This window comes from Pelmatolapia mariae, linkage group LG17 (genome assembly GCF_036321145.2).
Source record: "Pelmatolapia mariae isolate MD_Pm_ZW linkage group LG17, Pm_UMD_F_2, whole genome shotgun sequence".
Taxonomy (NCBI): domain Eukaryota; kingdom Metazoa; phylum Chordata; class Actinopteri; order Cichliformes; family Cichlidae; genus Pelmatolapia; species Pelmatolapia mariae.
Window position 1 is genome coordinate 12,538,718 of NC_086242.1, and position 26,936 is coordinate 12,565,653.

General features: G+C 38.8%; 2 protein-coding genes across 3 annotated transcripts in view; one reads left to right on the plus strand and one right to left on the minus strand.

Moving 5' to 3' along the window:
- LOC134646791 (protein mono-ADP-ribosyltransferase PARP11-like) lies at positions 1-23,602 on the plus strand. 2 transcript variants are annotated; one of them, XM_063500726.1, is made up of 6 exons: positions 1-183; positions 439-563; positions 1,121-1,241; positions 1,425-1,500; positions 1,836-1,908; positions 17,063-23,602. In XM_063500726.1, exons 1-6 carry the CDS (start codon positions 138-140, stop codon positions 17,147-17,149), a joined length of 528 nt encoding a protein of 175 aa, XP_063356796.1. In that variant the 5' UTR covers positions 1-137; the 3' UTR covers positions 17,150-23,602. The 2 variants fall into 2 exon arrangements, with proteins under 2 accessions (XP_063356796.1, XP_063356797.1); XM_063500727.1 differs by lacking the exon at positions 17,063-23,602 and adding an exon at positions 4,179-4,549 and having other exon boundaries at positions 2-183.
- The window catches only part of LOC134646790 (sodium- and chloride-dependent GABA transporter 2-like), a 25,068-nt gene continuing 2,339 nt past the window's right edge, over positions 4,208-26,936 (minus strand). Inside the window, exons 6-16 of the mRNA XM_063500725.1 lie at positions 15,787-15,834; positions 14,999-15,128; positions 14,217-14,351; positions 12,563-12,666; positions 12,344-12,468; positions 11,807-11,919; positions 11,594-11,731; positions 11,274-11,376; positions 7,491-7,591; positions 4,607-4,753; positions 4,208-4,375 (exon numbers count right to left, since the gene is read on the minus strand). Of these exons, the coding sequence (XP_063356795.1) occupies positions 4,208-4,375; positions 4,607-4,753; positions 7,491-7,591; positions 11,274-11,376; positions 11,594-11,731; positions 11,807-11,919; positions 12,344-12,468; positions 12,563-12,666; positions 14,217-14,351; positions 14,999-15,128; positions 15,787-15,834 (1,312 nt within the window). The remainder of the gene's footprint in view (positions 4,376-4,606; positions 4,754-7,490; positions 7,592-11,273; positions 11,377-11,593; positions 11,732-11,806; positions 11,920-12,343; positions 12,469-12,562; positions 12,667-14,216; positions 14,352-14,998; positions 15,129-15,786; positions 15,835-26,936) is intronic.

Here is a 26,936-nt window from a genome sequence, read left to right on the forward strand (position 1 = left end):
CTACGCTTTGACGTGGAGTGTATGACGAACGGGGAAATAAAAGTAAACAACGCCTAGGATAACGAAAATGGTTTTTGGCGTTAGTCCCCCAAGCTTAGACGGAACCTGTGATTTTTCTGAGGCTTTGTTGATCATGTATGAAGGCTTTGTTTTCCGATAAGGACAGAGGCAGGCTGAAAACTGGTAAGACACCAGTAGAGTCGAGATGAGTCGGGTGCGGCATCCGCTAATGATAGCTTAGTTCAACATGGCAGTTTCCTGTATTGTATGAAATTGTTTACAGGATGTAATGCTCTCACGACCGTTGCTAAAAACAAGTCCTCAACGTCAGGACTGTCTGACGACCAAAACACCACCTTAGGCCCTCCCCCATACTTTCTTGTATTTTAGTTGCTATTTGCCTAAGTGTGTTGGCGTGTTTTCACTTATTAATTTCAGATTTAGCTATGTTAGCCATCAGATCGTCAGAGGAGGAGTCCACTGAGATTGAGGAGATGGACACCTCAGAGCCCAACTGGTGCTGGTTCTACTTGGCTGAGTGTGGAGTGTGGCATATGTTTGAGGTAGTTCACATGATACCACAACTTTATACACAATAGCAGACTTTGTAACTGGCTTTACTCTGTATGCCCAGCATATCGCCCCTCCTTTGGTCGTATTTTGCCAGACTCTGCAGGTTTTTATTCCCCCTTTTAGCTCATCATCAATACATTTATAGGAAAAAAACGAACAAAAAAAAAACATTGCCTTGGGTTGGTTATAGGGAGGCACAATAATGGCCATCATGTGCCACTGCTTAGGTTATGTGTTAAACTGCAATTAAAAGGAATTTAACGATGCGATCAAAAGAATCAAAAATCCATGAACACATTTAAAATGTGTTTTTCTGATTTATCAGTTTCTGACAGCGAGTTACACTCAGATGTCTTATTTATCCCACCAGTAGCTCAAACCTCCAAATATATATGTATCGATTTACAAGACAAGCTTTAAGTCAAACCAAGAATTGATGTTTTTTCAGATAAATTTTAATCCTTTGACCTAAATAAAGAAGCAACTCTCTTAACTAACTGTTAATTAACTGGTTAACTCCTTTTTTTTCCTTTTATTTCCCTGTCAGATTGATCCCAGTGCAGCCTGCTCTGTAACCAGCGCTCAGATTGAGCAGTGCTACAACAGGAACCAGCGTGGTGTGATGGAGTTTTACACAGCCAAGTACACATACAGACTGGACTTCTCAGGTGCAAACTCATGAGTTAATTAAAGTAATTCTAAAGGTACTTTACCCAGGCTGAGAGTGTTAAAGCTTTTTTAAAGGAAATCACGTCGCATCAGTTCTATTGAGGATGAGTCAGTTTTTCTGTTGTTTATTTTGTTAAAGAAATTGCACATGAACACCTAATTGTCATTAAATCCCCAAACAGTTATGCGACAGATAAATGTAACAACAGGAAAGCAACGGCCGATCAAACGCTCCCTCCACTCTGCAACTGGATTTAGGTAAGATTTGATGGTTTGAGTGTACATCCAGAGAGCCTTTTTATATTTTGGTTTTATTTACTTGCTATCATGGAAAAGTTATGTTAAAGGGGTTTAAGAAGACCATGTATTAAATGGAAGTTCAGGGGTCAAGCATCTCTTGTCCTTAAAATCCTGGAAATGAAAGTAACAAAAGAAAAGAGAAAAATTGCCTTTTACCCCCCTTTTTTTCTTTTTTCTTTTTTTTTTTGCAAGCATTGAATTATTTTTGTGTCTGAGCATAAAGCAAATACATCCATTCTCATTCTGATGCAGTGATTTGTTTACTGACTCTTCTCCTTTGCTGATCCTCTCAGGTTTATTTGTGATAATCTCGCTTTGCCTGTTCCCTGTCACTGGGAGAGAATAAACACAGATGAGCCCTATCAGGTGAGTACAGAAGTACGGAAACGCATCTTATTGTTCCACTTAGCTTGGTTCACACATTTTTAGTATTGAGACAATACCTTTATGTTCTTTTGATTTCTGATGTAAAAATAGTGGCAAACATGGAATAAAAGGTTATGCAGTTGCTACAGAAGCACTGAGACTCCTACACTTAGTTATGCTTTATTTTCAAAAATCAAAGACATGGACTTGGGGTTCTTACAGAAACAGTGCAGACTGGTCAAAACATTTAGACAGGTGTGCATGTAATTGTATGTGGTGTTTTGTCAGTCCAGAAGTTCCCAACTTTGTTCAGTCTGAGGTCAAACATTTGCAAATGAGAGAGAAAAAGAGGCAAAAAATAAGAGCAAGGCACATATTAGAGAACAAGTTGCAATGTTCTTGGAAGTAATGCAAAGAAAAGCCTTGGTCTGAATAGAGTCCATGTGTGAGTGGTCTGGGTGATGAGGGTTGCTCAGACCATGGCTGAAACTGCTGAGGTGAGTGGGCAGGGGTGGGGTGTGAGGAGGTAGTATTTACTGACAGTCTGAATGGCCCAGGGGAAGAAGCTGTTTGTGAGTCTGGAGACGTGAGACCTGATTTACCTGAGGCGCTGACCAGAGGGGAGCGGACCAATCAGGTGGTGGACGGGGTGCAAGGGGTCACCTATAATGGCCCTGGTTTTCCTGAGACAGGCAGAGGGCAGACAATTAATTTTTGGGCAGTGTTAATTACCCTGCGCTTCCTGTTCTCAGTTGTGGCCGCTTCAAACCACACATCCAGGCAGTAGGAGAGCACGCTCTCCACTGAGGAGCCGTAGAGGCCCAGCAGCATCTTCTGGTCTAGGTTATTCTTCTTCAGCAGATGGAAGAAGTGCAGCCGCTGCTGGGCCTTCTTTACAAGGGTGTTGGTGTTGTGGGTCCAGATGAGATTGATGGATATATAGGTGCCCAGAAACCCGAAGGTGGAGACAGATTCTCCATTCATATTGGGAGGGGAGTGGTTCTTTTGTTTTAAAGACGTTCAGCTTCAGGTTAATTTCTGGGCACCAATGGGACAAGTTCTCTACGCAGTCTCATCTCCATCAATGATGAGCCCACAATGGTGGTGTCATTGGCATACTTGACAATGACGTTGGTTTGGTGGGTTGGTGTGCAGTCATAGGTGTACAAGGCGTACAGTGGGGGGGCTAGGAGTGCAGACCTGCGGGGATCCAATGCTGAGTGACACTCAGGAGTGAGGGTCATTTTATGTCAGTGTAGGACGAGCGGGGGGGGGGACTGAGGGTGACGAGAGGTGGAAGACAACTGGGCGGAATTGTCAGTTAATTGAATGCCAGCTTGGATCACACAGATGAATGAGCATGGCATAATGACAGAGCATTAGCACATTCGCTAGTCACACACATCCAGTGCCATCACACATCAACGCTGCATTATTGCCTTCTTGTAACCACAGACATGCGTGACAAAAAACACGGTAGGAAGATAAATGTAATACTTTTTTTTTCTTGATACAAAACAGGAAACATGAGTTTAATTGATTAAACTGACTTGCATAGAATAGACTGGGATATTTAGCGTGTTGATATGTTATATGTAACATATGATATTTTATATGCTTGCACAAGCTACAACCACATAAAACACAAAATCATCCAAATCTGTCCACTTTTATTGATTGATTTGACAGATTACAATATTTTCAAAAAATAAAAAAAATGTTTTACAAAATAGCAACCTTTAAATTCATGAAAAAACTTGTACAGTAAAATAATCAAACAATTCATATTCAATGCGATTGGCCTTAATTTCACTGGATGTGACAGTTCTGTATGTATATTGCATTTAATGAAGACAAGAAATTTGCAGTTTTTGGTAAAAAATTGACCAGAACTCGAATTAAGACGTGTTTTAATGCATTATATTTTAATGTGACAAGGCACAGATTTTGCATGTCAAAGTTGAGGTGCTGGTGTTTGAGAGGTGCAGGTCACTGGGGATAATTTATACGTAAGCTAAACTATTATTCCTCATGACTCCATGAGTGTTACAAAAGGCACAATGTTAAATCAGCAGAGTGCTCTTTTAATCCAGTTACAGTATGCAGGATTAGAGGTATACAGGTACATGTACAATGCACAGGACTCTTATTATTCATAAGCAAAAGAGTAGTAAGGTAAAAACTCATGTTAGCAAAATAACAAACAAATACCCCTGAAGACCCTTAAGATATAATCATTTATATAAAAGGAATTTTTTTTTTCTCAACAGGTGAAAATATAAACTTTCATCAGTAAACATCAAGCACTACCAGGTTCTTCCATTACCAGCTTGTCTTCTCTATACTCCACCCTCATGTCTGGCTGCCCCTGTGCCTTGACTATGACATAATTAAACAATGTGAGCGCTGGGTTGTGTGGCCGACTCTGGCGCAGGTCACTGGATGGTGTACTCATGTTTTTGGGATCCTGATTGTTATTAGAGAAATGCAATTAATGTCATGAGATAGTCACACCAGAGAAGAATCTTACAAGTGCTGAAAAATACTGCTTTAGCTTTATCCTAGTTAATAATTTGTATAAAAAAATATTTTATTATAGTGATAACACATTTCATTTTAGATGCCTTTTAAAACACTCAAGGTCACCTTATATAGAAGAGTTAAAGAAATAAATACAAGAAGATCTGAGTTCACTCACCCTATATAGTGAGACCAGAATGAATACTGGGATGCATATCAGGGGTGTAAGAACAAGCAGAGAGCCCAGTGTGACTCCCCAGGTGCCAGGCTCAAAACCATATACAACAAGAGGCTGACTTTGTACCAGGTTATACAGCAATGTAAGCTAGGGGATAGGAAAGAGTCAAGTTAGAAAGACAGACAGCAGAACAAATGTGGTACCGCTACAGCATAGATGAAACAAGATTAACATTCATTTGGAATCATGTTTCAGGCAATTCTACAAATGTAAGTCAATTTTTCACTCACTTTTATCTCTGTTTTTGGTCCTAACATCCTACTGGCTTATCCATCTATATGAGTACATGGCTGTCAGTGGAAGAATTGGTTTTTAATTTACAGTTAGGTCCATTATTTGTTGGATTAAAACACCATATTTTGTTGTTTTGCCACTGTACACCATAGTAGATTTGAAATTAAAGTACAGACTTTGAGCTTTAATTCAAGGGGGTTTGTTATTTGGACGGGAATTAAAGCCATTTTTATAGACAGTTCCCCATTTGTAGATGCTTACATTAATTGGGTGACAATGACAAGCTTTTTTGTGAATTAAAAAACTAAAATAAAATATCAGTTTGCATATGTGAGTTTTAATTTGTATCATATTTGCTACATCTGGCCTTTTTTGATGTTATTTATTATTTAAAAAATGTGCTTTCTTTTTCTTTCTTTTTTTTCTCCATTAATGATGTAGAGCTCTAAAAAACTGAATATCAAATATTTATATTACACTTGCCATTACAAGGTTAAAAAGAAGAAATGCACTTGTATCAGAAAGGTAAAAATACAGAGAATGGAACAAACATTATCTGAAGAATACCATAACATATATACCAAATATACCATATCAATTGAGTTAATGTTTTGGCATGGATATGTATGGCAGCTAGAGGAACTGAAATACCAAGTGTTAAGTGAAGATAGAAGTAGCAGGAAGAATTCTCAAGTCTAAGACTGTACTCTCATCTCAGATTCAGCCAAATGCTGCAAACCTCCCAGTGCCCAAATGACCATATTGCAAAAGCAACCCAAGAGTTTCTCAAGGCAAAGAATTTATTCTTCACTGACAAAGTCAGTCACATGATCTCAGCCCAAAAAAGAGCATGCTTTTCATTTACTAAAGTCAAAACTGAAGGCGGACAGACCCCCAAACAAAAAGCAACTGAAAGTGGCTTCACCTCAAGGGAGGAAATAGCATTTGCTGATGCCCATATCTTCTAGACTTCAGGCAGTTATTGACTGCAAAGGATTTTTTATCCAAGTATTAAAAATAATCCCTATATTTGCAATTATGTTAGTTTATCCAATTTACTTTTAGCTGCTGAAAATATTGTATGAACAGTTCATACAATAGTTTTGGAAAATCCCTTGAAATGAAGCTAAAAGTCTGCACTTCAATCACATCTTGATTGTTCGATTTCAAATCCACTGTGGTGGGCAAGAGAGCAAAAGCTACAAAAACTGTCCTTGTTCAACAAATTATGGACCTAACTGTATGAACCAAATGCGCACAAGTAAAACCAGCTAACTGCTTTTTTTGGAAGTATAATTTTTATTATCAAGTAAAAATAAAAAAGATAATGAAAAAATCAAATAAACACTTTGATATTCCCATTTAATCTGCCTTAATCTGCCCACTTTGTGTGACAAGAAAGTTACTGACTCCTTTGTTAGTTGGACCTTATAAGCTGCCAGCAAATACACTGTGGTGGTAGCTGATTAAATAATGAATGTAATCTTATCTGCAGTATAGCATTATGTTAGCAGTCCCACTACAACAGTGACTGGACACACCTCCTTAAGCAGGTCAAGGCACAGAACACATCCATCCCAATAATGCAAAGGACTGCACTGAGGATTAAACATGCTCAGGCGCAGCACACATCATCAAATGTGTGACTACATGTGACTGCTCAATGAGCTGAAAACAGTTGTCTGGTGCAGCAGATATCAACACTTTGAAAGCTGTGACAGAGAATCAAAACACAGGCCAACCATAGCGTGAGCTGAAAATCAGTCTGCAGCTCCATGAAGAAGGGAGGTCGAGACTTGAAATATAATTCTCTGGAGATTTCACATAGTCTCATTGTCTTCTAAGATTTATTTGATGCTTTGTGATTATAAACTCACTGCCTCCAACTCTGAAATTACATTGTGCTGATCATGCCTGCAATGACACGATGTTCACGTAAAAGCACGAGCCTCACTTTCTCCTTCCCGTATGTGTATTTATGCGGGATACTATGGGAAGATTTAATTGGATCTCTTGCTCATGTTTGTTCAGGTAATGCCTTCTGGGTTATTTTTTTATGGAAGAATACAATAAATAATATGACTTCCTGTATATTACAAAATTTTCAAGAACTTTATACTCCAGCTTTTGGTGCGTAAAATTAAAAACTAGTGTTTTATTAGTCTGTGTATTTCACAGTTGAAAGAGTATGAATTTCTCTAACCAAGCTAGCCAGCCTTACCCTCTACTATCTTGATAAAGAGTGAAGTGTTAGGTTAATTTCTGATGCGAAAGCGTTAACCTTGGGACTTCAAAAACCAATGGATGATGTCATAATGGATATGTCCATCTCTTATACATAGTCCATGAGTTCACTGGCAGTTAGTTCACTGCCCCAACAATCGTATCTGTACCTGACAAATGTAATCTGAGTGCAGTAAAGCGACCTAAAACTGGTTGTCAGAATTAGTAACAGGTATAAAACAATGAATATGAATAAAAAGATGAGAGGAAATTGGCATTAAAGCAGAGATCCAGTGTGAAAGACAGAACAAAGGCACAAAGCAAATGAATCAGATTAAAGAGATATGATACAGGAGTGAAGACTCACCCCGCAAATGAGCGGTGTGATGAACAGCCAGCAGTACTTCAGCATAGGGAACGGAGGATACCCAATCATGTCTTCAATGTTGTCATAGAAACGGTCCGCGCCTGTAATGTGCACAGCAATGCAAGGGAAACAGAACTGTTTCAGTTTTACGGGAACTGCTCTAACACATAGGGCACTTCATAAATACAATGAGAAGTTGAAGCTTCATCTTAATAACTTACTTTCACTTCAACATTGTTTATTAAAGTCATACAGAACAGTTACTTCTAGTTATCGCTGCTAAAAGTGGTTCTACAAGCTAATGAATAATATCACGTACTTCCATTTTCACGGGACTAAGTTTATTTCTTTTTTTCTACCTACATGACTGTAGCTGTAATAGTTACTTAAATTGTTAGTTTGGAAATCAATCTTGTCACATTACTTTGATGTAAGCAGGGTCGTTTATACGGTATTAAATGAATCCATTAAGTCTCACACAAGAATTTAGGTCCACTCTTCTTTACAACATTGATTCACTTCTGTGCCATGCCCAGATGTTATGGCTACAAAAACAAGCTCAAAACACCACACCACCACCACCGTGCTGACAGTTGATATAACATGTTTGTGATGATATGCTATGTTTGGTTTTCACTAAGAATGGTAAATGGCATGTATTTGTATAGCGCTTTTACTTAGTCCCTATGGACCCCAAAATGCTTTACACTACATTCAGTCATCCATCCATTCACACACACATTCACACACTGGTGATGGCAAGCTACATTGTAGCCACAGCCGCCCTGGGGCTCACTGACAGAGGCAAGGCTGGCGGACACTGGCGCCACCGGGCCCTCTGACCACCACCAGTAGGCAACGGGGGAAGTGTCTTGCCCAAGGACACAACGACCGAGACTGTCGGAGCCGGGGCTCGAACCGGCAACCTTCCCATCACAAGACGAACTGCCAACTCTTGAGCCACGATCGCCCGCGAGAATGGCACAGTGCATTATGAACGAACGTCTCCACTTTAGTCTTATCTGTCAAAGGACATTGTTCCCATTAATAACTGACATTTGATTAGCAGCACCTGACTCTACTTACTTACTTATGGAAACTTTCTTTTTCACATTACTATAAATATTCCCCAGTAGTATGAATACATCTTGATATACTAATTACTACAGTTTATAAAAGTAGACTATAAAAAATCCAGTCACATTGGATTTTGCAATACAACGTCACTAACACAAATGCTTATCTATGATGATTCAGTACATGAGGAAGGCAGAGGAAAGAACACCAAACAAATCAATAAACATCATGAAATAAAACTCAAAACAACTGTATTAAAAAAAGAAGTTTTCCAAATGAGAAGAAAATGACAACGCATGGGACAGCAGTGTATAGGTTAATGAGGAGCTGAGGAGGAGGAGTTCAATTGGAGATGAAGATTAGAAAGCAGCTCACCTTCATTTGCTACCGAAAGAGGCAGAGACATTTAAAAACAGGAGGAAAGTTCTATGAGATTGGAAAGTAGACGATCTGCAGAATGGAGAGACATCCAGATATTGATTTTCTTTGCAAATGCATAATAGCTGAAGAATTTGCCAAACCTACTTAGGAAGGCAGACACAACTCCATGAATGATACAGTAATCAACCTTGAAACTAACTACAGCTTTACGGAGGCAGAAAGAGAGTGTCCTCGCACTATGCTGTGTTGAGTATCTCAACACTGTGTAGACTCACTTTGAAGAATAAGGGAGGCCAATTGAATGGATAAACAGCTAACAAAAAAGGGGGAAGAGGAAGAAACTCATCAATATCTCCATGTGCTTCAGCAGAGTATAAGAATACCAAAGAACAAGCAGTTCAGGAAATTGAAAAACTCTTTTCAGTCATAATTAGTTTCAGTCTCATGAAAGAAAACTGCCTGGATCCATAAAATACAGAGACTCTGAAAAGTGAGAATCAACCAGAAAAAAGACAAAAGATATGATCTATTGTACACTAATGACTTTGTGATAAGTCTTAATAACTAGCTATACAATCATGTCATGACACTTTTGTATATGACTTTCAACATTAATCAAAAGTGCATGCAGTAAGATTTACTGATCTGCTTGCACCAGATAATGACTATACATTTGTCAAATGTGTCTTTTAAAAATACTAGAAAATACAGCATTGGCAAAAGGTAAGATTCAAAGTGATAGACTCTAACAGAGAAGACATTTTATCAAAAAACAAATATGGTGACATATCAGAGCAGTGCTGGGAGCATTATCTATCACCAGAGTGAAAGAAGCACAAACAAGAAAGATGAAATCACGAAGAGTGTGTAAGTCTGGCTTTTATACTTTTTGTGACCTTTGGGGCCCAATCAGTGATGGGCCCCAAAGGCATGCCTGAATAAAGCCGTAAGTGGGTGTGTACAGTACTGTGCAAAAGACTTGAGCCAACCTTTATTTCTTTATATTTTGTCAGGAACCTGGCAAAAATGCTGGTGGCACTGTGACTTTCTTATCATGTCTTTGAGTAGTCTTTAGGAATAGTTCTCCAGGCTTCTTGAAGGATATTCAAAATTTTTCTTTGCATGTTGGATGATCTCTTTCATAACAATCCCGCACTGCTTCAGTAATGCTGAGATCCGAGCTCTGGGGACCAATCTTGACTGATACGCAGTGTTCCATTGTGTGTTTCTTCTGCAAAATCTGTTTTCAATTTTGACTGGCTAAAATGCATACAAACCACAAAAAAGCCTCTAGCCTGTTAAAACTGGTTCTTTGTTAAGTTGTCTGTTATGTAACACATGTTCATCCCTTGAGTAAAATGCATTTTGTTTTTGTTTTTTGCTAGAATGATTTATAGATCAGTGTTAAGTGCCTTAACAAACAAAAAAAACATACCTCTGAAAATGGTCAGGTATAAAAACTGGACTGAAAATGAGTGAAAAAGCAGCTGGTGTCCAAAGAAAGCCCGGAGAACTATCGCTGAAGAACCACTTTACAAAATTACAAGAACATCTGGCATCTTGGAAGCAAAATATAATCAGAATCAGAAGACTTTATTTATCCCCAAGGGGCAATTAACATACAACAGAGGCAGCATAATGTTGAAGATAAGTACAGTAAGAACAGGCAATAAGAGTGAGATAATCAATCTCATTGCCTGAGCAACTCAAGACTTTTACACAGTACTTGTGTTTAAAGTGAATAACTGTAGTCAGTGAGCCTCACTGTCAGTGAACATTGTTATATATACTCCATTCCCTTTGAAGAAGTTATCTAGCTTTTACCGTGTGCGGTAGCAGAAGTAAAATTAAATAATATTAAACATAAATAAACAGACAATACTCTTATCCCTGCATCATCATTAAAATTCCACTTTTAATGCTGGTCCTCTAGCTGTTTTAATTTTACTTTGGACAGACCCCAACAACTGTTTCAAAGTTGGTCCCTAAAAGCTATGCTGATGCTGATGAAACAAAGGTTTCTGTATGAATTGCATGAGCTAACTATAATAATAAAGTTCCTTTCTGTGGCTACTGTGGATGTACTGCAGTACTGATGATGTTGATATTCTGAAGATAAATCGGTGAATCACATATCCCTATTACTTAGGTTATTATAGAAGACTGTCATCTTACTAATAAAGAGCTAAATTAGTACGCTTTAATGCAAAAACATTTTTACATTTAGAGGAAAATACTTTGAGAAATGATTCAAAGAACTTACAGGAAGATAATTACTTCTGCATGGATAAATTCTGCAGTACTAGTTTAGAGCCAATAACTTACCATATACCCAGCCAATAACAATGGTCTCTGCGCAAGCAATAAAGAGGAGGCTGGTTCCACTTGGACCATATGTGTCAACCAGCTGGAAGAGGACGATCCCGCCCTGAAACAAGTAGAGAAAAATTGAAAAAACCCTTCTGATAAAACTGTCAGATGGGCTGTTTTCTCCTGTACTGTTTTTAATGTCACCATTATCAGAACCCTATACATGCATCATGAAATTGAAAAAGCTTTAACTACCAGAGAATACGCCACCTTAACAGAATGGTTCACTTTCCTACTTTATTTGAACAAGTGCTGATAGTGCACATCCAGCTTACTTCAGTAATGAAGGGCAGCCCCAAACAGAAGCAAACAATAGCGATGACCAGAACCAATATCTCTCTGGCACACGGCCTCCTCAGATAACGTGGAAACAGGTCAGTGAGCGCTGTGGCCAGGCTCTCCACACACACAAACTGTGAACACAGAACTGAAGATTAGCTTATTTTGATTTTGATCTGATCTTGGGCATTGTGCATTGCATACAATACCTGACTATCTAGGCCAAGCAAAAGGAGCATGAAGAAGAAGAGCACAGCCCAAAAGGACGAACCAGGAAGCAATGACAGAGCTGTAGGATAGGCAATGAAGGCTAAACCAGGACCTGTAAGAAGAATGTGAATGCATCTATTAAAACATGCCATACGCATTCCAAGGCATTGTTAAGGTCGTAGCTTTAAGCTGTACATGAGTTTGGACTCATAGAGATGAAATAATCCCAGATTTAATGCAAAAAAAAAAGTAAACAAATTATAGACAGACACAAATGAGTTAGTGGTCATTTTGTGGGAAAAACTGTATCTGCTCATCTTTTGAGGCACTTCATTCCCAAAGCGAAAAAAAAGAAGAAGAAAAACAGCATCACAACCCTCTGACTCTATCTGAACAGAAAGTGACATCTTGTGGGCATTGGATGAATTTAAACTTTAACACACAAAAACTAAAGACAGCATCTTTACAGGAATAATTTATCAGGTAATTATTTAGGAAACTCTATTTTACTTCCTTCATGTATGCAATTATCTTACCACCAGCTGAAATCTCTTCCAATGAAATGTTAAGGTCCTGAGCCATGAATCCCAGCACTGAGAATACAGCAAAGCCTGCAAAGATACTGGTAGCACTGTTCAGACAGCACAGTGCCAAGCAATCCCTGGAACAGGACAGAGAGACAAGCCAAAAATATTGAAAAATTAAAAAAGCAAAAAACAATAAATGTGATGATGTCTGCCTTTAAGGAGGCTGACCTGTAGCAGTTGTTGTTGTATTTGTTGTAGCTCCCCAGAGCCGTCAGCACTCCCTGACAAACAGCATAGGAGAAGAACACCTGAGTCCCTGCATCACGCCACACCTGGAGAGGGACAAGATTTCTGACATGTTTTGAAGCTGAAATTGTTAAAATAACTGAAGGCATTTCAGATCCAGCAGATTAAGAGCTGTTTTTTTGTGTTTTGATATATAAATTACCCAGGTATACAGCATTTGCATATTCCTGCTTTGTTGTTACCCAGTCATAAATTACAAGTACATGAGAGAGCGTGCACGTTGAGGCTTGTGGATGTGGGCAGGTTTGTTTTCAATATTGTCTATCTGCAGGCTACAGTTGTGACAGCATCTGGATAACATTAGAGACGCCACAGCTCTGGCTTGCTCATGATAGACCTGGCAAGGCTCCAAAGCTATATAGAGGCCTCTACTCTGACCCAGTGGTGGGCTTGGTTTATTCCCTGCCTCGGGTCAGAAATGGAAGTCTGAGACTGTGGCAAATGATCTTTACATCTTATTCTGGACAAAGAGGGAAGTGTTATGTCCCTAGAATTAATTATATTTTGAAGTCCTCTGAGCTTCTCCGCGTACATATTCAAACACGCACACTGACACGGAGACAAAAGGAGACACATTCACACAATAAACAGACCGCAGATGTGGGCCAGAACTGAACCACTCCTCTGCAGTGCACGGGAAAACAGACAATCGCACGCTAAAGCAAGTCTAGAAACCAGAACAACTAGATCTGGCGCTGCATAAATCTGCCCTGTAACCATAAGCGCTTTCACCTGCACCTCTCCAAAACATTATTTTCACACATTTTCCCACACTGCATTGGGGCTATTGGGTTCCTACAAGGGTAGCAATACTTTGTCTTCTAACTCAAACGGTCACATGTGACATGACCAGATCGTTCCCCTGATTTACACGATTCTTCTTTATGAGATAGTAACACAGCAGCTGAGCCAAACAGACAAAGACTGGACAGGAGAGAGCTGAGAAAACAGCCGATAAAAACAAACACCAAAGGGCTTCAACTCAGACTAGGGTGGAGAGGGCTGAAGACCTGCAGGACCCGAACAACCAAGTGTCGTAGTGACAGAACATCCTAAAAAATACAGAATGAAGATTAAGTGTGCTGTTTAAATGCAAATATAAATAAGATTCACTGAATCAGCTTACAAAAAATACTTTTTTGTAAGGTATTTAAACAGGTTACTTCAGGCCCTTATTTACTCTCCTTAGTGAGGAAGATGTATAAGTCTTACTGAAGATCATCTTTGGGTTGCTTTTCTTGTTAAGGCTATGTCTTGGGACCGGAAATAGAAGTCATGGCAAAGAAAATGGAGGGGGAGGGGTGCATAACTGAGGATAACAGGACTCTGTATTCATCCTGTTAGAGCGGAGAGAAATCCAACAGACAGTGTTGTGTTGAGAAATGAAGATAGACAGATGATGTTCTGGTTGTTGGTGACTTTCAGTGCAGATGGAGAACTCGTTCTCACTCCATCCTTCACAATGTGGCTTTCAGATCATGGTAAAGTGGTTGTACTGTGTGCTGTGTTTGTGATTTTTGCATTTCACAACCAAAGACTTCAACATAAACATTTGATAATCAGAGTGAGCTCTTACATCTGGATCACTAAGTCTGGTGAAGTCGGGCTTGAGGTAGTATTTCAGGCCCTCTCCAGCTCCTGGGAGCGTCACTCCACGGATGAAGAGCACAAAGAGCATCAAGTAGGGAAATGTAGCAGTGAAGTACACCACCTACAAACATATAAATGCAGGTTGTAGTTTTGCATACTTCTCATACACTCATCCGTTGGTTTTAAGTTGCACATGAATAGTTTTAGAATAAACAAAGCTATAAGCTGCAACTGTCTGGCAGTTCCTTTTGTAATGGCATTTTTGCCACCACCACCTCCTGCAGGAAAAACACTTCTCGTACACTGCTATGTGTTCCGCTGTTTATACCGGGTAGTCATTAACTTGGTTTTTATAGCTGTTTTGTCTTCATGTAATAGAAAGGGATAAAAGTCTGCGGCTAGAAGTGGGGTTAATGAGAACAGTAGGCCTGAGCCAGAAAAAGCACAGTTGGGGTCTGTAAAAACAACAGAGCTGAAGCATATCTGTCTCTACAGCACATCAAATACATATTTTCTGGTTAATATTAACATAACAGTCACAAACACCCAAGAAATATCACACAAGCAAGCTAAAAGTGCTGACTGACAGCTTGTGCCACCTTTTTAATAGGGAAGGGTTTATAAGCTACATATTTTTGCAGACTGAGAATCCCTTCTTACCCACCGACCAAACGGGAAAAATGTAACACATAACTTTGCACACAATTATAAAGCTTTAACAGGGACAGCTTTAACAGCTGATATCCTCCACGTTAAGGAAATGCTTACCTTTCCAGTTGTTTTGATTCCCTTCCAGATGCAGAAGTAACATATGATCCAGGCAAACATAAGACACAGAGCCAGATCCCAATGTATCTTACCCAAAGACATGTTTTCTGATATTCTTAACACACGGTTACTATGAAAAAAGAGACATGTGGGAACACATGAACACGTGCATGCTCTCCAAATGCTGATGAATGCTCACTAAAAACCCCATTCTTAAAATCTTCTCCCACTGCAAATAAACAGATCCTCATATATACATCAAAAGAACACCACCAAGCATCTCATCATGAATACAGATGTTGAAACTGCTCCCTGTTTATTTTGGATGAATACGGTTTACATTATAAATGGGCAGAGCAAAGAGCACATATTGTTTTCATTATGGAGCATAGTTGTAGTGCTGAGCGATTTCCCAATATTTGTTCTCACACCAAATCAGGAGGTTATCATGTGAAAAGAGGCAGCCATGTTTCAACATGTCTAAAAGAGAGAGGAGCAAACAACTTTGAATGAGGGTTGGAAGTCCAATAAAAATGCTATTATTCAGTGCTATTATGTCTTTTGAGAAATGTAACTGGCTGCTTGCTTTATTTGGGTGGCCTCGGTTCACCTTCTGTTGGCTCACTATTCACACCATGTTTTCTAACTTACAATTATCTTTTGATATCTGGGAAGCATTGAAAGCTATTGCTGAGGAATTTTCCACCCAAAGACAAGCTAAATAGGGAGGTTGACTGTCCAGCTCTTCTAACGTTCAAGGAAAATAAAGCAATGAGTGAGTTTCTAACCTCCAGAACTCCTCTTCTGGTGACGTGCTCATCAATATTGTTTCATTGCTGAAAAGAAAAAAAAACAAGTGTATAAGGAGGGGTGAAATTAATCCTTTAACATTCTAACAGCTTCATAAAGACCACAAACACGTTTATTTTCATAGTAAATGGATTTTTAATTTTAAGTGGATCTTATGTACTCATTTTTGGCTTCAGATTTTTATTGTTCAACTCTACTAGAGTAGCTTTGCATGATTCACAGTTTGAAATAATCCATATTTATCATAATGGGACTTGTTAAAATCCTTTACTTCATCATAACAAACAAACAAAATGTTTGAGTTATTCTTGCTGTAATCGGAAATCTAATCAAAAAATAAGAATATAATGCTTAAAATGAAATAAATCTAATGTTTAAACCTTTCAACCCACACTGTTTCTGCATGTGTGTGTGTGTGTGCGCACGCACTCTTTCTGTGCAGATGTGGCCTTGACCTCTGTGTGTGCATCTAAGGACCCAGCCTAAATATTTGTCTGTTGTCCGAACAACACGATATGTCTCAAATCAGGCGATTGCACATCACACTAGGTGCTTGGTTGTTAACGTGGGATGTTGGTTGTCTCAGATGTATAAAAACCCTCTACAGATAACAATTAGCCGTTTTTTTCCTCTGGGCATCGTTGAAGTGAGCAGATTAGAAGACAACCCAGTGGATTTATCCTTATTTTTCCAACCCACTATGAATTCACTATTTTTGAGATTTGTTCTGCTCACTACCGGAATCATAGATTGGGACTTAGAGGAAGTTTTGGGAACTTTGTAATGGGTTCTACCTCGTCAGAAAGAATTTCTGAAAGAACTCATCTACAGCCAGGGTGTTCTCTCTGTCCTCCACTAAAACCTCATCAAAACTGGTAATGAGTTATTAGCAACAGTTTAGATTTCATTATTTTATATTTTAAAATGTGTTACTTTTCTTGAAATGTTTAAAATGTAAAATGATTTTATTCTTAATAATTGATGAGCTGCTTGGTTTGCCCTTGTTAAATTGCTTAATAAAGTATCACATCTGCAATTAAACTTAATTGTGTGGATGATCCCTTTTTGATTTTCTTTTTAAATGAAAAGGTAAAACTTTGGTATGAGTTTGAACATCCACTTTTGTGAGGTTCTTATAGGTTATTCTAGCCTTTAAGAATTAACAGATCCCAAATTTGCTGGCAAAACTGATTGTACCTTATTCAGGGTTGGTAGTGTGGTGCATCATCTAAGCTATTGTGGTACTACCCCTAGGATCAGACACTCAGACCCTTTGAATGGAGACCCAGTCCAGACTTCTGTACAGAGGTAAGTGGGATCTTAACAGGCTTTAAAGGGTAGATGGGGCTATTGTGCCTAAGATGGGTGAGTACGAACAAGCTTGAAGTGACTTTTTGTGCACTATTGCATTAAGATCTGGTGACTGTGGAGCCCATTTGAGTACGGTGAACTCGCTGTCATCTTCATTAAACCAAATTATGGAAATTAGGAAAATCTGACCTTTGTGACATGGTGTGTTATTCTGATGGAGGTAGCCATCTGAGGATGTGTACACTATGGTCACAAAGGGATGAACATGGTCAACAATCAATACTCAGTATGTCTGTGGGATTTAACTGATGCTCAGATGGTACCAAGGGGCCCTAAGTGTGCCAGGAAAATATCAAATTACACCACCAACAATAGCCTGCACAGGCTCACCAAATTTGGCAAGCCTGTGCAAATTGTAACCTCCATTTCCTGTTCTCAGCTGACAGGAGTGGCACCCTGTGTGGTCTTATGCAGCTGTAGCACATGTGCTTCAAGTTCAATGTGCTGTCTGTTCAAAGATGTTCTTCTGCATACCTTGGATGTAATGAGTGGTTATTTTTTACCACTGTCCTGCTGTCAGCTCAAAGCAGCTTGGCCATTCTCTTATAACCTCTAGCATCAACAAGGTATTTTCATCCAGATAACTGCTGCTCACTGGACGTCTATATGCCTATGTACAGAGTCCCTGTCACGTGACTGGTCTGTTATATAATTACATTAATGACCATTTGAACAGGTTGTAATATTTAAAGAAATTAGGTCACTGCTGAACTGTATATAACCATCATCCTTATCATTACATTAATTATCATTTCATCAAAGCATTTATTGAAGCTGTTGGCATTATGTTATAATTAGTATTACAGGGGTTATCATAATTAAATATTAACATGTTTATTACAGGTGCAGTTATAACTACTTTAAAATGATTGAGTTAATATATATATATCATAACTCATAGCCTGAGTATATTGTTACAGTAAAATAGTAGCTGAGCAAAGGCCTGAATGTATTCAGCTTCTTGTGGTATTTGAGTTTGCTTAGTTACAGGTGACGAAAGGATGTCCAGTCCATGGCCTGAGATCTTTACCATATTTGGATGGATGGGGAACTTCTGTGTCTGCAGTTATCTCTTAAAATACATGGATGTTCTCTACATGCAAATTATGTGCTTGTAAACGCATGAGGGGGCGTTACAATACCCTGATGTTATAAAAGCAATCTAGAGTGTATTTTGGGTAGAGATGTACAACTGATGTTTTGCAGTTTACACCTCTCCACGCTGCGTGCATTCATTAAAATCAATTGTTTGACCGACCTCTTCTGGACTATCATTGTTTTACTCTCGTCCTCAATTTCGAACCCGTAACATTTGGTGCATTGGCCGAGGGTTGAGGGGGAGAAAGTTGGAGATTGAGACCGAGAGGGTCTGAGGTGCTCAAACGGGCAGACACGAGTCAGTGGTCGAAGTGAGTGGACATAAGCCGGCTTATTCAAAGGTAAGGCACTACCTGTTGAATTATTTCCAAACTGTGCCAGATTGACGATTACAAAACTGAAAGTCTACTCACTGACATTACTGGTAAAGGTCTGTTTTGATTTTGGTGAAAATCTCATGAGAATTGAAGTTGAACTAATGATAATGTAAGGTTAAGTGACAGTACTGATTAAAGGAAAAGCAGTTGGACTGCTACGAGGATTTAAATGCAGTTGGACTGCTAACGAAAGAGAATTTAAAGTAGTTGGACTACTGAATTTAGGATTATAGGTAATTTGAAATCTGTATATGGTAATGCAGTTATAATTGAATATAAAGCTGGGCTTGGACATCAATGCAGTCGGTTTTGTGGTTTCATAGGATGTCTTTAAAAACATAACGAAATTTCTGTAGAACGGAACTGTGGGATGTTCTAAGAAGTGCATTGTTCGGAGGTGACGCTCCCAATTTCCTGGGGACGCTCAGGATTTTCCTTTGGAAGGGATAGTCCGATTGGCAATCGTGGACAACTGAGGACGGTCCAAAATAGCTACTGATTGGATCAGTTGACCGTTTGGAACGGTGTTTGCACTTTTTTGGGTAGCAAAGGTTGGACCTTGGGCGTTGGACGCTTTTAAATTGACTTAGGAACTTTAGCAATTAGACCAGATACAGGTTGGACCTGATACTGTAATTGATAATCAAAAACTTGGAGTTTGTCCCTTGGAGGGTTAACTTAAAATTTTGTCTAAATTCTGTAGGGTACGCACTTTTAAGGCCTTGTAAATATGATTTTTTATAAGACGTCTGTGTGTCATATTTTCTAGTGTAATGTTTATGTTTGTATATATTCTCTGTCTGCCACGGGCACTGCAGCAGGCTGGTTATTTTGAGAGTGTGTCTGTGTCTATGTAAATGAGATGCCTGTGACTTATTTAGAGTGACATTTCCTGTTTACTAATGAGTGGCTAATGACTGACTGCAGAGCCTGGGTTAAGGACGACTTGAATTGGTCTTTTAAGGGAAGAATTGCTTTTATTTCTACTTTGTTGGCACTACGGTTGTTAGATACGATGACTACCTTATGATACATGTAGAACTGGAGTATGGGTTTTGCTTTAACACGTCCTTGAACGACGTAACACTTGTTGAAAGTAATAGGATTTGTGTTTTATTGACTCTTTGTAATCACACCGTGTTTTTTGACTAACATTTTATAACAGTTTGTGTAAATACACATGTTGGATTCAGGGTATTGTGTCGTTGAATATACATGGACAGGGGATGTTTATGATGTAACCTGTCGATGTCACGCTGTGGTTTCAGATACCCATTACGGCTTTTTAGTAACTTCAGTAATAAGGCGATCAGAAGAAGCATTATTACATTTTGCATGTAGTAGTATTGTTATATTTCGGGCCCTGGAATTATACTGTAGGCAGGATAGAAATCTAAATCCCACTGACGCTGATTGAAAACACATAAGTATATGCACTTAGTACACCCACTCAAGAAATGATTGTGTGACTGATGCTACAAAACTGACCTAAAGAATGGTGATGTGTGTGGAGAAGTGTTAGTTGTCCTGATGTGTGAAAGAGCGCTATTAAAATGTGTGTGAGTGAAATGAAGGCATATTGCTTTTAAATAAAGATTTAGTAGAATTACTGATTATTTGTAGACTGTGAAATTAAAAAAAAAGTCTCTGCAGAAGCTGTAGAAACAGGAAACCGTGTGTGTGTCTGGGACAGGAAATGCATGCCCATAAAAGGGAAGCTCACGGTGACAAGTGTGCACCCAGAGTCGAGAGAGAGAGTTAACTGTGGGCAGATGAAGCAAAAGGGAGGTTTTAAGATAAACAATGAATATGATACTAATTATATGCTTTAGTGTGTTAATACAGGTGAACGTCTCTAAACCTGGAACCCTTGAGCACAGCAGCAAAAGCATAGATTAACACAATTGGGAAAAACAGGCCACTCTTTGGCTTAAAATTATAGCTTCACCTGGCACTTTGTCCTTGACTCTGAGAAGAAGCTCAAAGGCCAGCTAATCTCCTGATGAAGACCGACAGAACATGGTGGATGAACAGGAGACAAAAGGAACCGAACTATTAACACTGACGACGCCAGCAGCAGCATGTATGCAACATGTACTGTGAATTACAGGCTGGGCAGTTGAACAGTGGGATAAAGAACTGTGGAAAAGCATTGGGCACTGAGTTTCATGTTTGCCATGCTGGAAAGAGAAGACTGAAAGATGGCTGGAGAAGAACAAGAGAGTAAATGAAAACAAGATTGACTGACGACTCCAGAAGCAGAATGGAGGAAACCCCATGATAAAATATGCAGGGGGAACTGGAGGCTGGTCAAGAACAGTGTCAAATGACTGGGGGGCACTGAGGCGAAGGAACTGAATGTGGTATTTTGCCAGACTGGAACTTAACGTAAAAGAAGAAGACGGAAAGATCAAGACAGAGAAGAAACAGACTGTGTTTGCTTTGAAGGCCGAACAGGACAGTGGGAAGAGAGGGACCAAGGTCAGGTGAACCAGGACAAGTTTGACTGCGAGCATATAGGATATGATTGGGTTGAAGTTGAACGCTGGACTCTCGAGGTTTTAGGGATGTCCACCACATCACAACAAAGAGGTAAACAATACAAAAGGTAAAGATAATCAAAATAACTGACAATTATATTAATAAATAGAAAACACACATATACAAACTGTTACATGTGAGATTATTTTCGAAACGAATCAGAAGTGAGATAGTTTGAATGTAGAGCTCAGTGAAAAGATGCATAAACTAAATATGAATACATGAAAATGTAATGAATACATAAGGATGTATTCTTCATTGTATTTCTTCATTGCATGAGTGTAAGCTGCTTAGCTTACACTCATGCAATGAAGAAACTGCTTACACTTAATTAAGATGATCACCTGGCATGCAATGAAGAAAACAGCTTACACTGCATTTACATGACAACATAACGCAAGGAAGAACACGCTTACATACATGACGCAATTGGTATTTTTGACTAGAAAAAGAGAAATGGGTGGTTTAGTGGGTCGTTTAGGCACCCGTGATAATAATGCAAATGTCTTAGTTTGTTATTTTTAGGAGCAAAGCAGACCCGGACCAACTCTCAAGATCCAGCAGTTGGAAGAAAATTGTAGGTTAACGCCAATGGATATGTTAAGGCAAGTCTCTGGTTGAATTGTTCACAGAATCATGTGTCCATGAACCTGGAAAACAGGCCCTAGCTCCTGGCTGAAGATTAGGAGTGCTTATTTAAGGTGGGAAATTAAAATAGAGGGTTAGTAATTCGGGGAAAGAAAAAACTGACTGCTTAACTGGAGAATTGGAAAGGAGTTTGAAAGACTGTGAAGCCATATATGCAAAATAGCAAACATAAGCATATGCAATGAAGATCTGCTTGCTGCTTGTATGAGTGATAGAATGGTGTGAATGTTTAATAAAGTAGTTTAAAAGGGTGACTTAGGAGTGCTCTTGCACTGATTGATAAAACAAGTGATTAGTATAGGAAGAAAATGAAAATAATTGAATAATGTGATAAGGTTTAAACATGCATTTATCTTGTGACTGAGTATGAAAATTAGTTGGAGAGCTAATGTGAGTGATGACAGAGGAGCTTGCTGTGTGTGTGATTGAGACCTTAGAGGAGAAGTAGACTGTTACGAGGTGAAAATTTGATTAAGAGGTTTATAAATTAGTGTTGACATATTGTGAGAACGTGCTTATATGTTTGGTTGAATGTGAGTTTGGTAAAGTGCTTAAAGGGGGATATTGTGTACGAAACGGTGTAGCTTTTTACGTTTTGGGTGTGTTCTATGGCTGAAATTTAAGATTGTTGAAGATTTTTGAGGTTGTTGTTTTATTTTTAAAGAGGGAGTTTTAATAAACATGGACATGTTTAAGGGGTTTTGTAACAGTGCACTTATAAAGAAAAAACCTGTCAGGTGATTTTGTTTTGTACTTTGATGAGCTAATACTCAGCTCTCTTTTTTCTCATTTTTGTTCTAAGCAGGCCTGCAAAAGACAACAATGAATAACGGCGCCGACAATAGTCTCAGGAAAACAAAAAGTAAGGTGACCTTTTCCGAATTACAATGGGTCAGATTGTGGGTCCCTGGCTAAGAGGATTGCAGCGAGTCAATCCAGTCCAAAAGTATAAAGAACTATTTCTTAAGAAACGAGTAAAAAGAAAATAAATGATTATATAAATAAACTGAGTTTGCTGAAGGTGGTAAATCTGATTATTTGTGCGGAAGTCTACCAATACCCGATGTTAATGCGTGTGAGTGAATGTGTGGGTGAATGGACGGACCAGGCAGACCATAGGTTGGACCGACTGGACACTGACAAAAGACTGGACTAAGGTTGGACACATGACTGATAACTGTTCTGTTTTAAGTTTTCTTTTATAACACAGGGTGGATCATAAGTGGGAGAAACTGAGTATGAAATGTGAAGTTCTGGTTAACACACAGGCTTTGTTTCTAGGACGTTTCAAGGATGCAGGCTGTGGATGGAGCCAAGAAGGGATTTTGACATGATGATTAATTTGATTTCATTCCTTAAACACAGGTTTGAAGGCCCGGAGCAACTATACCTAATATGATATGATTAACTTTTCTTTTAATTTCCTAACCTGAGTGAAGGATTTTGAGTTTGTAACACATGAGATGTGTCACAAAAAGGGGGGTCTTAATATATGCGATTAGCTACATGAAATGTGCTCTTTTAGGGTTACTAAGCAAATGTCTACGTGACCTTTACCTAATAACCTTTGTGATGATAAACTTGTTTACCGACTTGCTCTCTTGTAGAACATACAGACTTAGGAAAGGGGAACCTCAGCTCTGAGTGTATTAGAGCTTGTAATTAAATGTGGGACTTGAAAAGAGGAAGCAAATTTGGTACAGGACGTACTTGAGATGATCAGATGAGAGAAGGAGAAGGTCAGGAATAGTTTAAAGTAAGATTGAGAAATTAAATGGGGTAAAAGGGGGTGTAGCTTCAGGGCAGTTCACAGCCCGGCGTAAACGCAAGGTGCTGTCACACAGCTTAAGTTATTTGGTTGATTTAGTCTATGACAAAATAATAAGGAAACATTAAAAATATACAACACGTTGAGGAGATCTCTTTTGTTATATTTTAGTGTTTAACATGGAAGATGCCTCTCTGGAGCTTCTCTCCTGATGCTACTCCACCAAAAGACGCTTATCCATAGAGACTATGTCAGCTCCCAAACAGACAACAACAAACCAAGACTAGCAATAAACAATCTAAACATAAATAATAACAAATAAAGAACAATACAGAATAAAAATTTGAACCGAAGAATAAAATAATGAAATGTGGATTATTAAATATTAGGTCTCTCTGTTAAAAGGTCTCTGTTAGCTGACGCCAAGCGGTCGCAGCAGATGGCCGCCCGTACCTGAGCATGGTTCTGCCGGAGGTTTCTTCCTGTTAAAAGGGAGTTTTTCCTTCACACTGTTGCCAAAGTGCTTGCTCAAATAGGGGGTCACAAGATTGTTGGGTTTTTCTCTGTATATATGAAGCACCTTGAGGCAATTTTTGTTGTGATTTGGCGCTATATAAATAAAATTAAATTGGAATGTATTGAAGTAAACTTAAATGTCATAAACTAGGAATTAGTTCATTTCTCAGGGGAGAAATGAAAAAACGGGGACTGGTGTTAGGAATAAAAGCTATATTTTTAATATGAATCTGCTCATTATGTTGTTTTATGTACTTTAATAATGAAGGCTGGCTTGTAGAGCAAGGCCACCTTTTACTCACAAACAAGTGCTCAGCCAGACTGAAAAAACAGGACGTTTTAGTGCACAAGGCATATTAATAAATATAGACACAAAAAGAGGAACTCCCCATATAAACAACATTCAAAATGTGTGAAGTATAAAGTACCGAAATAACACTATATAAGTCACAGCTGATGATTCTAATGTTAGAGAGCTCTTGCAACTGGCGTCTGAGCTGTGCAGAGGTCGCTCTTAAGACAGGTACTTATGTAGGTTAACATAAGGTTGAGTCCAACAGAAGCAAGGCACCCTAAATGCGCACAGCATGCAGCAGGGGTGGCCAAAATAATATAGGAAACAGCACATGTAGGGAGAGAATACTCACTAAAAGTTCTGACTAACATAGTGTGGTGGCTTATGTGAACTTGCAGGTTTTAACTATGACATCATTAGCACAACAGAGACTGAGTAAAGTTTTAGATGCTCGAAATCTGACACTTACACATGAAGGAATCAATATGGCAGATGTAATGGGATTAGGAGGACCTAATTATTGTACTAAGAAAGCAGAACTTGAAGGGAAAGTGAGGGAAGATTTAAAAACAGGACCTGTTGGGATTGGGGATTTAGAGATTTTTATTGCTATTATATAATGTGCCTTATGATGACTGCATTAATAACAGGTTGTACAGTATAATTTTAATAGTATTGAATATGTTTGTGATAACAGTGATGTCTCTATTTACAGGTTGAGTTTATTTCAGACACAATGCATAACTGTGCTTGTTTAGAGTTCATGTTCCGTCCAAAAGGGTCTTAAGCTTCACTGGTGAGAGTGTCCAGGTGATACATGTTGAGGGAAGATGAGAACATAGCAGGTTAATTGCATGCACGCTTACAAACACACATGATTTAAATATAGGCCAGGCCGAAGGTCTGGACTTTATGTAGCTTTTAAATTTACAGCTCCTAACTTGCAGGAATGGCGTGGAGTGTAATGAATGAATGCAAAACATGTTTACAGACACAAACATGAAATGGATTTATTTTACAGGGTAAAGGTGGAACACATGTTGCTTTGTTTCTGCTTAGCAACTGCTGAGGTAAAAGGTGTTAAAGATAAATATGCAATAAGTGAACAGGAAATGTGTGAGGGTGAGCCGGGTGAAACAAAATGTTGTAGATAATGGAAACTTGTCTAACTGGCATTAACAGTAACTTTTGCATGTTATGTATATGCTTGAGGCCAAAAGAGGCGTAAATCCTGATAGAAAACTTTGAAGTGTGCTTTTTAGCGGAGATTTAGGCTGACAGGGGGATGGTGTGTATTTTACTCTGTGTTTAATAAAGCTAAAAGCGTTGCTCACACACATAAAGAGTATTGAGATTAAGTAAAGTTAATATAATGGATAGAGCCCAGAACATGATATTGTGAACCGACTTTGAATAATTCAAGGAATATTAGATGAACACAGTAGGTTAGTAAGGTGTAGCAGAGAGAGGCTGTTTGTTTTTTATCCCTTACAGGAGAAGATTTCCACTAGAGAGGGACCCAGAAAAGGAGCAGGGACCACTTAAGCATGAAGTGTTTTCAAGTGGGAGCTGGTGTTTTATTACTGGACCACCTGGAGGACATGAGGTGGTTTTCTGATTTGCTGAGTCAGAGGACGGCTAGAGAGGGTCAGAGCGAAGGAAGTGGACCTGGGAATGGTGGTTTCGGGGCCCATGATGCCATTAATGGATGTAGAGGTGACAGAGTGGGTCGAGGAGTGACACAAGGAAATGGTGTGGTGATGTCTCTGGAGAGACATCAAGAGAGGGAATTGTAATATTTAAAGAAATTAGGTCACTGCTGAACTGTATATAACCATCATCCTTATCATTACATTAATTATCATTTCATCAAAGCATTTATTGAAGCTGTTGGCATTATGTTATAATTAGTATTACAGGGGTTATCATAATTAAATATTAACATGTTTATTACAGGTGCAGTTATAACTACTTTAAAATGATTGAGTTAATATATATATATCATAACTCATAGCCTGAGTATATTGTTACAGTAAAATAGTAGCTGAGCAAAGGCCTGAATGTATTCAGCTTCTTGTGGTATTTGAGTTTGCTTAGTTACAGGTGACGAAAGGATGTCCAGTCCATGGGGACCTCAAAGGCCTGAGATCTTTACCATATTTGGATGGCTGGGGAACTTCTGTGTCTGCAGTTATCTCTTAAAATACATGGATGTTCTCTACATGCAAATTATGTGCTTGTAAACGCATGAGGGGGCGTTACAATACCCTGATGTTATAAAAGCAATCTAGAGTGTATTTTGGGTAGAGATGTACAACTGATGTTTTGCAGTTTACACCTCTCCACGCTGCGTGCATTCATTAAAATCAATTGTTTGACCGACCTCTTCTGGACTATCATTGTTTTACTCTCGTCCTCAATTTCGAACCCGTAACAAGGTGTACGTGATGAAGCATCAGTTGAGTCTATATTGCAAAAAATAAGGAATACTAGGTCCACTTTAGTAAGAAATAT